Source organism: Prunus mume, linkage group LG2 (assembly GCF_029339155.1).
Source record: "Prunus mume cultivar Tortuosa linkage group LG2, ASM2933915v1, whole genome shotgun sequence".
NCBI classification, from domain to species: Eukaryota; Viridiplantae; Streptophyta; class Magnoliopsida; order Rosales; family Rosaceae; genus Prunus; species Prunus mume.
The window spans coordinates 14623755-14638200 of record NC_142699.1 but is presented as its reverse complement, the minus strand read 5'-3'; the positions used below and the strand labels follow the sequence as shown (position 1 = coordinate 14638200).

At 40.6% G+C, this 14446-nt stretch overlaps 3 protein-coding genes and 1 pseudogene across 7 annotated transcripts; 1 reads left to right on the top strand and 3 right to left on the bottom strand.

The window, feature by feature from the left end:
• The first annotated feature begins 274 nt into the window (after window positions 1-274).
• MP (Transcriptional factor B3 family protein / auxin-responsive factor AUX/IAA-like protein) lies at window positions 275-6345 on the top strand. 3 transcript variants are annotated; one of them, XM_008223076.3, is made up of 15 exons: window positions 276-1293; window positions 1500-1612; window positions 1857-1955; window positions 2060-2116; window positions 2220-2372; window positions 2478-2562; window positions 2736-2826; window positions 3121-3285; window positions 3408-3530; window positions 3793-3868; window positions 4002-4137; window positions 4212-4475; window positions 4569-5533; window positions 5625-5815; window positions 5903-6345. In XM_008223076.3, exons 1-15 carry the CDS (start codon window positions 1182-1184, stop codon window positions 6042-6044), a joined length of 2772 nt encoding a protein of 923 aa, XP_008221298.2. In that variant the 5' UTR covers window positions 276-1181; the 3' UTR covers window positions 6045-6345. The 3 variants fall into 3 exon arrangements, with proteins under 3 accessions (XP_088900941.1, XP_008221298.2, XP_008221297.2); XM_089044815.1 differs by having other exon boundaries at window positions 275-1293; window positions 4218-5533; XM_008223075.3 differs by having other exon boundaries at window positions 4212-5533.
• Window positions 6336-8371, bottom strand: LOC103321276 (S-adenosyl-L-methionine-dependent methyltransferases superfamily protein). Its single transcript, XM_008223077.2, has one exon. It carries the CDS (start codon window positions 8129-8131, stop codon window positions 6866-6868), a length of 1266 nt encoding a protein of 421 aa, XP_008221299.2. The 5' UTR covers window positions 8132-8371; the 3' UTR covers window positions 6336-6865.
• A 330-nt stretch (window positions 8372-8701) lies between these two features.
• On the bottom strand, window positions 8702-12475 carry LOC103321391 (putative pre-mRNA-splicing factor ATP-dependent RNA helicase DEAH5; annotated as a pseudogene). The gene is made up of 3 exons (XR_016123730.1): window positions 10081-12475; window positions 9445-9931; window positions 8702-9141 (listed from the first exon to the last, which is right to left on the bottom strand). The product of XR_016123730.1 is annotated as a putative pre-mRNA-splicing factor ATP-dependent RNA helicase DEAH5 (transcript).
• Window positions 12394-14404, bottom strand: LOC103321277 (uncharacterized). Of its 2 annotated transcripts, none has more exons than XM_089044817.1 (3): window positions 14167-14404; window positions 14015-14080; window positions 12394-12533 (listed from the first exon to the last, which is right to left on the bottom strand). In XM_089044817.1, the coding sequence occupies exons 1-3, from the start codon at window positions 14212-14214 to the stop codon at window positions 12504-12506; spliced, it is 144 nt and encodes a 47-aa protein (XP_088900943.1). In that variant the 5' UTR covers window positions 14215-14404; the 3' UTR covers window positions 12394-12503. The 2 variants fall into 2 exon arrangements, with proteins under 2 accessions (XP_088900943.1, XP_088900942.1); XM_089044816.1 differs by lacking the exon at window positions 12394-12533 and adding an exon at window positions 12767-13123 and having other exon boundaries at window positions 14167-14380.
• Between the last annotated feature and the right edge of the window lie 42 nt (window positions 14405-14446).

Sequence of the window (14446 nt, the reverse complement as noted above, 5' to 3'; positions counted from 1 at the left end):
TTAATTATTTATCTATATATGAACAGCTTCATTTCATATACAAATAAATAAATAGAATACAAGTCTTACAAGAGAGTAGTGAAAAGTGGGTAGTATCTTTAGCTATATGTGCAAAAGCTGACAGAGAATAGGACCCTGCAAATCCTCGTAATCCACGTGCTAAAATACGCTATATTGACATTCTTTGTTTTTTTTTTTTTCCACATTAAAATAGCTCTTCCTACTAGTCCCTCCTTTTTTGAAAATCTCTCTCTCTTTGTCTGATCTTAGAGAGAGAGGGAGAGGAGGTTACTGTACTGAATCAGTACTGTACTGTTTTCGTGCTCAGCTAGTCTTGCTCTGCTTTTTTGCTCTTTTCTTTATTATCACACTAGGACGCAAATGCTGTAGAAGAAGAGAACTCTTAAAAACATTACTATTATAACAATAAATATATTATATTATCATTCTGCTCAACAGTTTAAAGCTGCAACGGAATCACCCCTATACAGAAAGTGTGTGCGTAGGATTGGAGCATGCACACACACTCTTCCCAGTTTCAAAGCAAAACAAAGCAAACCAAAGGAAAGAGAGAAACTTTACTAAGATAGAGTGAGAGAGATCCTCTGTTCCCTTTGTTTATTGTGAAAGAGAGATACAATCAGTAGGATAAGTGGGTTCATCGAAAGGTCGGTTTCTTTTGGAGGGTAAAAACAAGCACTCGATTAAGAGAGAGAGAGAGAGAGACAGAGAGAGAGGGTACTCAAGACTCATGCTTTGGTCCGCGTGCTTTGATGAAAACTGATGGGTCTTGGTTTGTTCCAAATTAAAGCCCCACTACTTCTTTAAAAAGATCACTGCAGTGCCTTTGTTCAGTTTTTGTTCCTTGATTTTGGTTATACTCTGAAGGGTTTTGTGTGGGCCTTCTGCTTTTGTGCCCAAACATTGGATTGGATTGGATTGTTTGTTTTCTCTCAGAATATGGGATTCTTAGAAATGGGTCACTCTTAATTTGAACAGATCATATGCGACAAACGGATCTGCTGGGTCATCTACAGAGCAATTCTTGGATTTTTAGATGAAAAAATGAGAGATTTCTTGCTGGGATGTTACGGCTTTTTGTATTGGGGTTCCCGGTTTTGTATTAAAGATGTTAAAGTTTGCTTCTTTTGGCTGAGATAGAGAGGGACTCGCAGCAACTCATGATAATGGGCTCAGTTGAGGAGAAGATTAAAGCAGGGGGCTTGCTTAGTGGTGCACAATCAAGCATACTTGATGAGATGAAGCTATTGAAAGAACTTCAGGATCATTCTGGTTTGTTCCCTTCATAAAAACTCTGCCTTGGTTGATTTGATTTTAGAAGTTTGAATCTTTAACGTCTGGGCTGAGAATGGAGCACGTTGAGCACACTTAATAACCCCTTTTTATACTTCTTAATTAAATGCCCTCTTTGTTAATTGTTATGCGAAACTATTAAAGTTGTGTCTTATTACATTTGCTCCTGGGATAATTGCGTTCAGGGTCCCGGAAGGCTATAAATTCAGAGTTATGGCATGCCTGCGCCGGCCCACTTGTTTGTTTGCCTCAGGTGGGAAGTCTTTCATATTACTTCCCTCAAGGACACAGCGAACAGGTTTGGATTAGTTTCTCACCCTCTTTAGTAAGATCCACTCATAAGTCCAGCATCTTTACATATCAGACAGCTTTATAGTAAGATATTTGCTGGGTAGGGGATTAGGCTGTTTTACCATTCGCTTTAAGAAACTTATAAAATAAATATGCTACATTTTAAGATATGTCACAGCTTCAAAGTTGATCTGTTTCTGTTTATACCAACGCTATGTGACAGCTGATGAACATTTCCTATGTAAATGTAGGTGGCGGTTTCCACGAAAAGAACGGCAACCTCACAGATTCCCAACTATCCGAATCTCCCATCTCAGTTGCTATGCCAAGTTCAAAATGTTACACTGCATGTATGTGTTTTGGCTGACTATTACTTGTTCCCTTCACATATGAACATACTATCAAAAAGTTCTGCAAGAATGGTTTTTTCACTCTTGTATTATGTTTTTAATAGGCAGACAAAGAAACCGATGAAATCTACGCACAGATGAGTCTTAAACCAGTGAACTCTGTAAGCTTAGTTACTATTTACACATGCCTTAAATTTATCACATTGTTATCTATTCTTAGCAGTAAAGTTGTGAATTATGGTAAATAATTTATTGTTGTATCAGGAAAAGGATGTCTTCCCGGTACCAGACTTTGGACTAAAGCCTAGCAAACATCCAAGTGAATTTTTCTGCAAAACTTTGACTGCAAGTGATACAAGCACACATGGGGGCTTCTCTGTGCCGCGCAGAGCAGCAGAAAAGCTCTTCCCTCCACTAGTGAGGCTTTCTTGATTTCCTGTCTCTTTGGTGTTTGGGAAACGTCTTCATGCTATATTGGAAGAGGATGATGTGGATTCACATTGTTCTTGTCATGTATTGCAGGATTTCACAATGCAACCACCAAGCCAAGAACTTGTTGTCCGAGACTTGCATGATAATAGCTGGACATTTCGCCATATTTATCGCGGTGAGGATGTTTAAGTAGTTGCTTCTATCCTATGTTGTGTTAAGTGATGTGAAGTCGACTTGTTGGTTATGGTTGTAGAAGATAAATTCTTGTTTGATATATTTTCCCATAAATACTATTTTGTCCTGTCGAAATATTTCTTGAGTATATCCTATTTTTGTCCTTCCATGTAGGGCAGCCGAAGCGGCACCTTCTCACAACTGGATGGAGTTTGTTTGTTGGTGCAAAGAGGCTTAGAGCAGGTGATTCGGTGCTGTTTATCAGGTACAAAGTAATTACCTGCTTGTACTTCTCGCAGTCCTTATGGTAAACATTGTTGCCTACATTGATGTTGAAATGAGTTCCAAGTTTTCATGCTGTCAAGTTCCAAATATGAGTAACCATTAACTTTGGTGCTATGCTCGCCGAATAATTGCAGATACAATGTTTTCCAATTTGTTTAAAATTTCTACTATTTTTGTGTTAGGCCTGTTAAACAACACACACACATATATTGGAATTACGTTGTCAGTTACCACTGACTGTTGTCTGATTGTATATTTGCGTCACTATCACAAGGGATGAGAAGTCACAGCTAATGATTGGTGTGAGACGAGCAAATCGTCAGCAAACAACATTGCCGTCCTCAGTTCTATCTGCTGATAGCATGCACATTGGTGTCCTTGCTGCTGCGGCTCATGCTGCAGCCAATCGAAGTCCATTCACTATATTCTACAATCCAAGGTTTGCATGAATGCGTGTTCTTTTACTGATTTGTATTTCGCACATATATATGTACTCTACTCTATATATGTGTATTTTGCGAAGTTTTCCTTGACTCTGCTACTATTTCTACTTTACCGTAGGGCATGCCCTTCAGAATTTGTCATACCTTTGGCTACATACCAAAAGGCCATATATGGGACCCAGCTCTCAGTTGGAATGAGGTTTGGAATGATGTTCGAGACAGAAGAGTCGGGTAAGCGCAGGTAATGGCCGAATTGCATTGTATATTAATTATGTGCCACAACATGTCATGATGAAATAAACAGCAGTGATTGGTGTTGTCAACCCTTTTAATGGTTCCAGATATCTGTCTGGTCTTTCTTAATCTTTTCAATGATGATAGAATGCAGCAGGTTTCAATATTTTCTGCATGATACATTAACATCATCATTATCAATGTGATAATGTTATGTTCATTGCTTTAATGCGTGGCCAGAGGTTAACATTTTTGCATGTTCTCTGCAGGTATATGGGTACAATAGTCAGTACTAGTGATTTAGATCCACTGAGATGGCCTGGTTCAAAGTGGCGGAATCTTCAGGTGGCTTAAGCTACTTTGAGCTTTTACTAAGTGATCTTGCTTTTATGTTCCCTAATCAATATTATAATGAAGGGTTTTTCTGTTTTCTTTGAATGTTCAACTGTTGATTCTTCTACATTCACTTCATTAACAGGTAGAGTGGGATGAGCCAGGGTGTTGTGATAAACAGAACAGGGTTAGTTCATGGGAAATTGAGACTCCTGAAAATCTTTTCATATTTCCTTCTCTGACTTCGAGTCTTAAACGGCCATTACACTCTGGATTCTTGGGTAAGTTTTTTATTCTGTTCTCATGCAAGAAAGTCTGTTAGATGTTTTTTTATGACTGTTTTTTGTGCTACCAGGAGCAGAAACTGAGTGGGGAAATTTGATTAAAAGACCATTTATCCGTGTTCCTGAGATTGGAAATGGGAACTCATTTCCGTACTCGATTTCAAATCTATGTTCGGAACAGCTAGTCAATATGCTACTGAAACCTCAACTTGTTAATCATGCTGGAACTTTAGCTGCTCTACAACAGCAATCACCTGCTAATGGAGATCTAGTAGCAGATATGAAGGCCATGCAGGCCAAACTCAACCAAAAGAATCCGGGTGTCTTTTCAGAAGGTACATCTCTACAGAGTCAAAACCCTCCCCAATCATCTCTGGATCAATCTGCTACAATAAACGTGAATACAACATCTCATGCAATTCTACCAGGAAAGCTGAACAACCTAACAAAGTTTGGAAGTCAAGCGCCAGTTGGAAATAGCACTGACAAGACAAAATTAGAAACTGATTTTTCTGCCGATCAGTTAAGCCAGTTGAATTCTACAGGACTGGGAATTGAAGATAAATTGGCTGCAGGGTTTGTTAGTCCCTATAACCTTGTGAACCAGCTGACATTTGCCAACCAAAACCAAAGTGCAGCGCAACTACAAACTAGCCCACGGCCTATGCAGCCGCCTTTGGAATCATTACTTTACCACTCCCAACAAACTGATATGCCTAATTCAGATTTCAATGGCACAAATGGGTCGCTTCCATTCCTAGACAATGATGAATGCATATTTTACCCATCCTGTCAACCCTTTGCCGGGACACTTAGATCACAGGGGCCTTTGTCTGTGTTTGGTTTGCAAGATTCTTCAGCTGTTTTAACTGAAGCAAATAATTCCTCCCTAACTTCAATTGGTCAGGAAATGTGGGATAATAGCCTGAATAATTGTAGGCTTTTACCCCAAGTGGATCAGCTTACTTCATCCCATCAAGGTCCTGGTAGCCTCAATTGTATTTCTAACTCAAGCAGTTTGAGAGATTTGTCAGATGAGAGCAACAATCAAAGTGGGATTTATGGTTGTCCAAACGTTGATGTTGGTAGTGGTGTAAGCACTGTTATTGACCCTTCTGTTTCAAGCACCATACTGGATGAGTTTTCTACATTAAAGAATGCAGATTTCCACAACCCCTCAGATTGCTTGCTTGGTAACTTGAGCTCGAGCCAGGATCTTCAGTCACAGATTACCTCTGCAAGCCTAGGAGACTCCCAGGCTTTCTCCAGGCAAGACCTGGCAGACAACTCAGGCGGTACATCCTCAAGCAATATAGATCTTGATGAGAGCAGTCTACTGCAGAACAACAGTTCATGGCATCAAGTGGTTCCACCTGTGCGAACCTATACAAAAGTATGCATTTTTTCGATTCCGTAAATTTATGATTTTGTTGAGGTTATCCGTTGTTTCAACGGAGTTTAATGGATTTGGTTTTGGCTGACAGGTACAAAAGACGGGATCTGTTGGAAGGTCAATTGATGTTACTAGTTTCAAAAACTATGAAGAACTATGTTCGGCAATTGAATGCATGTTTGGACTGGAAGGGCTGCTAAATGACCCAAGAGGTTCAGGGTGGAAATTGGTTTATGTGGATTATGAGAATGACGTTCTACTTGTTGGGGATGATCCTTGGGAGTAAGTAAACCAACTTGCTGCTATTAATTTAGATTATACTGCCAGATTCTGAATTTTGATGGTTTTCACTTGTGGATATTTTTGCAGGGAATTCGTTGGTTGTGTTCGCTGTATCAGAATCCTTTCACCAACAGAAGTTCAGCAGATGAGCGAGGAGGGAATGAAGCTTCTGAATAGTGCTGCAATGCAAGGGATTAATGGCACCATGTCCGAAGGTGGCCGTACTTAAGATGGCTGCCTCTGACCGTGCCAGATTGCACGATAGGTTTGCAACTAGGATGCATTGTTGAGTTGTTTCCGGCTTGATTGTGCCTGATGTATTGATCTTACTATGCATTCAGAGAACTCAAGCCAGGTCAGTTGATGTGGCTACTAGTGTACTTTAGCTTTTGTGCTTTAGGTGGATTTGGTGTATTAATAGCTGACATTAGTTTGCAGGAAGTGAAACTAGATGAGGAAACTGTACTAGTGGAACATTTGTGCTTGATGTAGCTTTTTATATCTACTAAACACGGCAGAGTTGAAACTTATATATTGAAGCATTAATATAGTTGAAGCAGACTATTGACATAAGATATAGATACCTCTGGTCTCTGAAAGAGGTTATAAAACTAGATGGTTAATTTATCGTACTTTTCTTGGCTTAAAGCCTGAAACCACATAATTGAAATTACCAGTACAAAGATATTAGATAACTGATTCAAGTTCTTTGGGGGAAAACACAGACCATGCTAACTAACTAGAAGGCCATGCATTTTTGAATTCTAATAAACCCTAAATACATTCAAGAATACACTATGATTCTTTCATTCCCTAACAATTCATTGTCCAGAGAACAGAACAACTAATATCCCCTAAAGTCCAAATCAAGAAACAAAATAGCTTTTAAATTACAGAACAGATTCTACCCCCAGCTTGCAGTAGGGAAAATTAGCAATTGATGATGCCCTTATTGCGACGTGGAAGAAAATTCACAAGGATGTTAAAAAGCAATGAAGCCACACAGATTTTGTGCAGAAGAAGCTAGATAGAGCATCAAGTTCCCGATCATCATACTCTAACTGGTTTTTGCAGAACGGCAGACAAATAAACTTCAGACTTTCCTGACCCTGCTGCATCTACCTTATCCCCAACAACCCATTTCAGCTTTTTATATCCAAACCGCTCGATCAACCTGGTTAAATCCCTTTTCTTTTCCTCATTGGAGCAATAAAAGTTGTCTAACCAAAACAAACCTCCAGGCCTCAAAATTCGGTCTATGTCAAACATTACGAACTCGAATTTTTCGGGTTTGCCACCAACTTCCAATCCACTGGCCGCATGAACCAAATCGAACACATTATCGTAGAAAGGAAATCTATGATCTAAACTCAAAAAGAGAGGGAAAAGCCCCCTTGCAGCTATGAATTCGCTAAATGGGGCATCAATGTTCAAAGTGTTAGTAATCACAGTCATGTTCCTCTCTGCCATTCTAGCAGCAAAGGTACCAGACCCACCTCCAATATCAAACCCTATTCTGATTCCTCCACTTCCTAGAGCTAAAACATCATCAATCAGGAAATCATTTTTGCCTCTAGCCTTAACAAATCTCTGATTCTCAAACCCATTAACCAAATCAAAGCAGCCAACACAGTCTCTACTCAATTTCTTACTATTCAAGCACTCAAAACTCTTACACCCAAGACCACTCCAAGTAACGATCTTATCACTAACAGGTTTCCAAAGTGAAATGGGAAAAGGGTTTAGACCCACCTTGGGAAGAGTCTTGGCAAAGCACCTCCTTCTGGGCAAAGGCTCACATCCACGCAAAATCAGCTTCTGGGCAAGACTCCAATCGTCAGGGCAAGGCCCGGAGACCTTGTAATTCATGTACTGAGACAACAAGTCCGCAGATTTCTCGCAGGAATGACCTACGGAAGCCACCATTTCAGTGATCCCAGTTCTCGAATCTTTGCCTAGAGGGAGCTGGTGATGCTGAAGGAAGAGTTTGAGCTCGTGTGCAATGTTGGATCTCGAAAGATCGATGCTTTCGTAGCCAAGGAGCTCCTTTTCCATCTGAGCTAGTTTTTTTTGTGAGGAATCGATCTCTCTGAGGATCAGAGAGACCTGCTCTGAGATGAGAGAGATATTCTTCTGGGTGTGGTGAAGGAGATGGTAGGTTTGTTGGTCTTTTGGTGAGGATGTGAAGGCGTAGAGAGCGAAGAGATTAGTCGTGATGACAGAGAAGAGCATGAGAAGATTGACGGCTGATGAACATAGCGTTGCTCTTTTGAATCTGGCTGTTCCATCACCAATCTTCAGAGAAACAGAGCCCATCTTGGTTCTGCTTCTTCTCCAAACGAGGGACTTCTCTGAGTGAGTGAGATTGTGTACCAACTTCACTGAACAAGTTGAGTGTAGTGGTGGAGAAATGACTAAACAATTGTTGAGTAAAAGAGTGGAGTGATTTGTGAATTTAAGACACCGTAACTTTGTCAAGGGTCGGGAGTCAGGACATTGTTGTCGGCTGCGATTGTAACGTGTAAAGAGAGTGAAAAGGGGAATGATATGTGGTTCAAGTTCAACCAAATCTCTGGATTTGTTCAACTTAATTTAGTTTTTCAGGAAAAAAGGGAGAAATTTAATTGAATTGTACGAGGAGAAGTAGTTTGAGATCAGATTTAACCATAAAACCTAATGTCTTTCCTAATTATTATAGCATGGCATTCTTAGAGACACTTTCTTTTGTTTTTGGAGAGATTGGAGGGTGGCGGTTAGCGAGTTAAACCATAATAAAAGTCTACATTTGATCCTTGGTAAAGGATGCGGATATCACAAGGCCAATATCATTACCCATCACTCCAAAAAAGTCGAAGATCAACTTGAGTCTTACGACTCAGACAAAAGTTTGAAAAGCTAACGACCATTGGGCTAAAATTGTTGGCAAAAGTTTCACCATAGTCCATACAGGATCTCCGCCCTCAATGTCAAAAAATCAGCTTAAGGAATTACAAGATATTCACATTACATTAAGACAGAAAAACCAATACAAGACCAAGACGAGTTCATGCTGATAGCACCAGATGACACACATCAAGCACGTCGCTTACTAAGACGCCAAGAGTTAGGTTCATGGTATCTATCATATAGCGGTTCAATACGTTCTTGACCCTTGCACTTGCTCATCTTGGTGGGATCTGCCACTTTGAAGAAGCTGGGTGCCAGTTCCACGAGCCATTTGGGGTCGACGACCGTCACCTTGCTCATGTACTCCTTTGTAGTCATAACCAGTTCATGGTAGATCACCCAATCTGGTTGTCTCTGGAAGAGGGCGCTGCTATAATGCTCTGAAAACAGTGTATGAGGTAACATCAACATGACAATTTGTAATGATCTATTCGCTGCTCAGGTACCAAATATATCTAGATTTTAAAATACAAACTAGGCCTGAACAACATTTCAGCATTTCTGTCAAGTACAGACAGCAAAAAACATGCCTAATTCACGACTACTGCAAAAATACAATGTACCAACACATGAGCAAACCTAGGACTATCTACATCTTTTAAAACCATTCATGCACATGTGAAACCAGAAAAAAAGATCCATGCAACAACGAATACACATCAAGATAAATTAGAAGAACATACTTGTCCATGATGCTGAGAAGCTGTTTTCTGACATCCTGTGCCCTCCTCAAGGATTGAGACTGAACAAAGTTCTCCAAACACCATGGCCCTGAAAAATTCTTAGCTTTCCAAGCCTCATAGACTGCAAGTAAAGTCAGATGATCTCCCTCTGGCTGGAAAAACTTGGCTCTCTTCTGATCTGCCTGGGCTTGTTTTTCCCTAGGCCTGTAAAAAATATTGCCTGTCTGAATCATCGCAATGATGGTCAAGATCTCATCACTGCATCCAAGGTCCACACTGGCCAATAGCATCTTAGATAAGGGTGGATCAAGAGGAAACTCAGCCATTTTCCTACCTAATTTGGTGAGCAGCCCCTCCTCATCCCGTGCTCCTAAACTGTACAATTGCTCCATGGCAGAAATGAGTGCTTGGGGTGAAGGAGGATCCATAAAATCAAAAGACAAGAGATCATTTATCCCCATAGCTTTCATCGTAAGTGTAGTAGTACAATTTGGCGAGCAGCCCCTCCTCATCCTGTGCTCCTAACCTGTAAAATTGCTCCATGGCAGAAATGAGTGCTGGGGGTGAAGGAGGATCCATAAAATCAAAAGACGAGATCATTTATCCCCATAGCTTTCATAGTAAGTGTAGTAGTACCAAGATTTATCCTCTGGATTTCTGGAATTGAAGTAGGGGACATCTCATAGCGGTATGCACTCTCAGTGTAGAGGCAGTAACATTTCCCAGGGCCTGTATGCCCAGCACGCCCAGCTCGTTGCTTCGCTGATGCTTGGGAAATTGGAGTTATGACCAGTGAATCTAGCCCCTGCTTTGGGTTATAAACATTTTGCTTTGCAAAACCAGGATCAATGACATAAAATATCCCATCAATGGTCAGTGATGCCTCAGCAATATTAGTAGCCACACACAACTACTTTCCTCTTACCTGGTGGGGCAGGATCAAATATCCTTGACTGCATTTCACTAGGAAGGGCACTATACACTGGTAGGATAATCAACTCAGGGACATTTTTACCAAGACCTTTCATCCTCTCATAAAGAGACTGGCATGCAAAATCAATCTCTTCTTGTCCAGTCAAGAAAAGAAGGATGTCACCTTCAGGTTCTGTTAAATGTATTTGTAGAACAGTTATTGGAGATGCATCAAGGTAGTCACTTTCGGGCTGTTTAGTGTAGAGTATCTCCACAGGAAAAGTTCTCCCAGGGATAGTGAAGATGTTACAGTTGAAAAAATAACCAGAGAACTTCTCCGCATCTAAAGTAGCAGATGTGAAAATCAAACGAAGGACTGGTCTCAGCTTCACAAGCTTCTTCAGCAGTCCAAAAAGAACATCTATGTGGATTGTCCTCTCATGAGCTTCATCAAGCATGACCACAGAATATTGAGAAAGGTTCTCGTCAATCAAAATCTCCCTAAGAAGCATACCATCAGTCATGTACTTGATGACAGTATCTGGACCAGTGCAATCCTCAAATCGAATTGCATAGCCGACTTCCTCTCCTAAATGACAACCAAACTCTTCAACAACCCTCTTGGCCACAGACATGGCAGCCACCCTACGTGGCTGTGTACAACCAATCTTACCCATTGTCGTGTTACCCGCTTTTGCAAGATACTGCGTTACCTGTGTTGTCTTATCTGAAACAGTCTCACCAATGACGACGAGCACTTGGTTCTCATGCACCGCCGCAATCAATTCTTTATTCAGCTTGTAGATAGGCAAGCTCTGCCTCTGTTCCTGGATTGAGAGTTTTGACCTCTGCCCAAAACTGATGGTTTTCCCAAAAGTATCCTTCTTCCACTCAGGCATATCATATGCCGACAAACCAACACCTCTAAGTTCTTGTGCAAGATGCCTCTCACTAGCATTGGATCTTCTGAGGGACGATTGAGATCCTTTGGGATAGAATCCAACATGGTTCTTTGCTGCTGCTCACGTACTTCTCTACGCTCCTTAATGAGTGTGGACTGAAGTGCAGCTGCACGACCCAGTGACCCTTCTGGATTTTTAAAGATTTTCACAGGTGACATATCAACAGAATACCTGCTCTGTCCATTTAAAAAGGCTGGCTCATCCTCATTGAGCTGAATCTCAAGCTCTTCCTCAGCTCCCTCTTCTTGATAAAGCATCCCATCCGTTTACTCATCATACATAGGATACTCTGTAACACCCAAAACACCCGAGGCAATCAACTGTTTGGCTTCCCACTTCTCCGGCGAACTCATTCTCTTCAATGGCCGGTGTGATGGGCCAACATCATCCTCTTCCACAATCCTAATCCCAGAAATACCAGTCCTAGTCACAGGTCCATCCTTTGAAAAAGATGGGTTCGTCCTAAGAGCATCATCCTCTGAGCTATACTTCAAGGGGAGCAAATCCTTCCCTGTATATTGATCAACATCCCTCATCGAAAGGTTCAACTTCTGACCTGAAATTGAAATCACCTTCACATAAACTTCCCGATCCCTCTTCACCACATCCTTAGCATTACTAATTCGCCGAGTTGCCATCTGTGAAACATGAACCAGACTCTCATTCCCTCTTAAATCATTCAACTGAACAAAGCAACCGGTGTCCATCACTCTGGAAATCCTGCCCTTATAAACCTGATACAATTTGGGCTCATCCGAATGGTTCTGGCCATTCCGCCGATCCTTATTACCTCTCCTATCATCACCATCTTCCTTAACATCTCCATCGTCTTCATACCCATCTCTCTTATGCCTATTGTATCGATCTATGCCTTCCCCTGTCATCACCATCATCATTATAAGGTGTATCTCTACGCCTCTCATCTTTATCATACCTTTCCCTTCGCCTCTCCTTCCCATCTCTATCTCTACCTCTTCTGTGTCTATCTCTATCTCTATCTCTATCTCCTTCCCTATATCTATCCCTACCTCTACGCCTGTCTTCTTCACGCTCTTTGTGTTGTTATTCTTTCCGTTTCGCTTTTCCTTGGTCTCCAACTCAATTTCCTTCTCGATGTCCTTGACTCCCTCTTCTTGATAAAGCTCCCCACTCTGCATATGAGTTCGAGTCCCCCTTCCCCGTAGTTTAGATTAGATTAAAGTAGAATATCATTTCCTATAAAAAAAACTATTGGCCAATGATTTAACAAAATCGAACATAAAATCTCGAGTGCTTATAACCTGTCCTTTTTGCTGTCGTAAAAGAAGTCGTGTTACAGTTGCATAATGTAGTGTAAACAAAAATTTACGTTTCGTGCTGCAGTTGCGAAGGTAAATGCTCTACCACCAAAATTATAAATCCCAAATTTTCTGTTTTGATACCCTTTGGAGCTGAAAGATGAGAAGAGATTATGGTACAAAAGTAATAAAACATAAAAAATTTGCTTTCAAGAATCAAGACTACACAAAAAATGCCAACGATTGAACTAAAAATAAAAGAGTGAAACAGGAGCAAAGACCACTCTTACACATAGCTTCTTCATGGATACTACTTATGCAACTACAAAACAACAATCCGCAAAGGCTGGCACTCAGCCTATGGTTGAAGCTTCTAAAGGGTAGGAGTTGGTCAATGTAATATTACTAACTAATCATAAAATAAACGTTTCTTCTGGCAAAAATTTCTAATGATCTTGCCCTGCTAACGACTTCTGCCCGTCAATGTTTAGCCTTGGCTTCAGCTTTCTTATGTGACTTGGCCTTCATCTAATAATCAAAAGAACAAAGTAAATAAACATCTATACAATGCAAGAAAAATATGTATAATGTACCAAAGCAAGTGAAGGTTCTCTTTCTTAATTTTTTTCTCAAGGCAAAGCAAATGAAGGAGAGGAAAAGTTCAACGATTCTCCTTTCAAAAGTATCTGAAAATTCCAAAACACTGCTGCAAAACTAAAAATCCTAGATTTCAGAAAAATCTGCAACTTCGGAATTGAATTGGCACCTTGGAATCTACAAATTTTGGAGTTGAAATCAAAAGCACATTTGAAATCCTGAAAGTAGTTTCAAAGACCCCACTCAGGCCTCGGGACCTAATTACTATGAAACAGACTGATTTATGCAACAGAGGCATATTAGCAATCGTCAGTTCTCAACCACCACCTTATTTTACTTTGCAAAAGCAATTAAAGGGCCATAAGATCAAATGCAGTGCTGCCTATAAATCTACTCACATGAAAAGGCCTCAAAATCAAACAAGAACAACCAAACTGAAGCATATAAAATTAAATCTGCGAATGAGGGACTTGGTTTTAATCACATGGCATGTAATCAGTAAGAATAACCACACCACATATATATTATAATATATATCAGTAACAGAACCACAGAAACAATAGACAAGTTGAAATGACTAAGGGAACAAAGATTGCTTTCAACAAGAAAACATGGGTTTGGGACAAAATGCTCTGTATGCAAATCTGTACACAAAAGTTGAATCATTTTTAAATCCCATAGCATTGTATTGCTAAAAAGAATGAATAAGCAGACGCGCAAACAGGATCGCCAATCAGTTCGAACTATAATTATCATCCGTAATTTTTAGCAAATATAAGTATGAAATAAGAACAAGTCAAATCGAAGGAGATCAGGAAGCACCTTGAGAACCCTGAGCTTCACGCTTCCATAAACCAGACCGAAAGTGAAGGCCGATGCACGAGCAACCTATCAAACATTCAAAATTTAAAGAAAGAAACTTTACGATCACATTCCACCGCAGAAGAGATGAGCGGGAAAGGAAAGGAGTGTACCAAGGCGAGGGTGCTGGTGCCAGAGTAAGGGCCTGGAGGTGGTGCCATTGGATTCGGTGATGAAAATCTCAGCTTAACTCGTCGAGTGCTTGCAGCAAAACCCTAATCAGATTGCAACCCCTGAGCTTGAGCGGTGTTCAGTCTGCTCTCCACTCCACTAGTTTCTTCTATGTATAACGTATCTGTATCTTGGACCCGAATTGAAAAAAGGTCGGGTTGCTGGATTTGGAAATGCGCTTAACATCCAGTCAATAACCGTTACCCGAAACGTGGCATGATT

Coding starts and splice junctions, on each gene's coding strand:
- LOC103321277 (XM_089044816.1), bottom strand. CDS start 14,214: ATGGCACCACCTCCAGGCCCTTACTCTGGCACCAGCACCCTCGCCTTG. Junction 14,081..14,166: donor GCACCAGCACCCTCGCCTTG/GTACACTCCTTT, acceptor AATGTTTGATAG/GTTGCTCGTGCATCGGCCTT. Junction 13,124..14,014: donor TGAAGCTCAGGGTTCTCAAG/GTGCTTCCTGAT, acceptor TTTGATTATTAG/ATGAAGGCCAAGTCACATAA.
- LOC103321276 (XM_008223077.2), bottom strand. CDS start 8,131: ATGGGCTCTGTTTCTCTGAAGATTGGTGATGGAACAGCCAGATTCAAA.
- MP (XM_008223075.3), top strand. CDS start 1,182: ATGATAATGGGCTCAGTTGAGGAGAAGATTAAAGCAGGGGGCTTGCTT. Junction 2,563..2,735: donor ATTTCGCCATATTTATCGCG/GTGAGGATGTTT, acceptor CCTTCCATGTAG/GGCAGCCGAAGCGGCACCTT. Junction 2,827..3,120: donor GATTCGGTGCTGTTTATCAG/GTACAAAGTAAT, acceptor CACTATCACAAG/GGATGAGAAGTCACAGCTAA.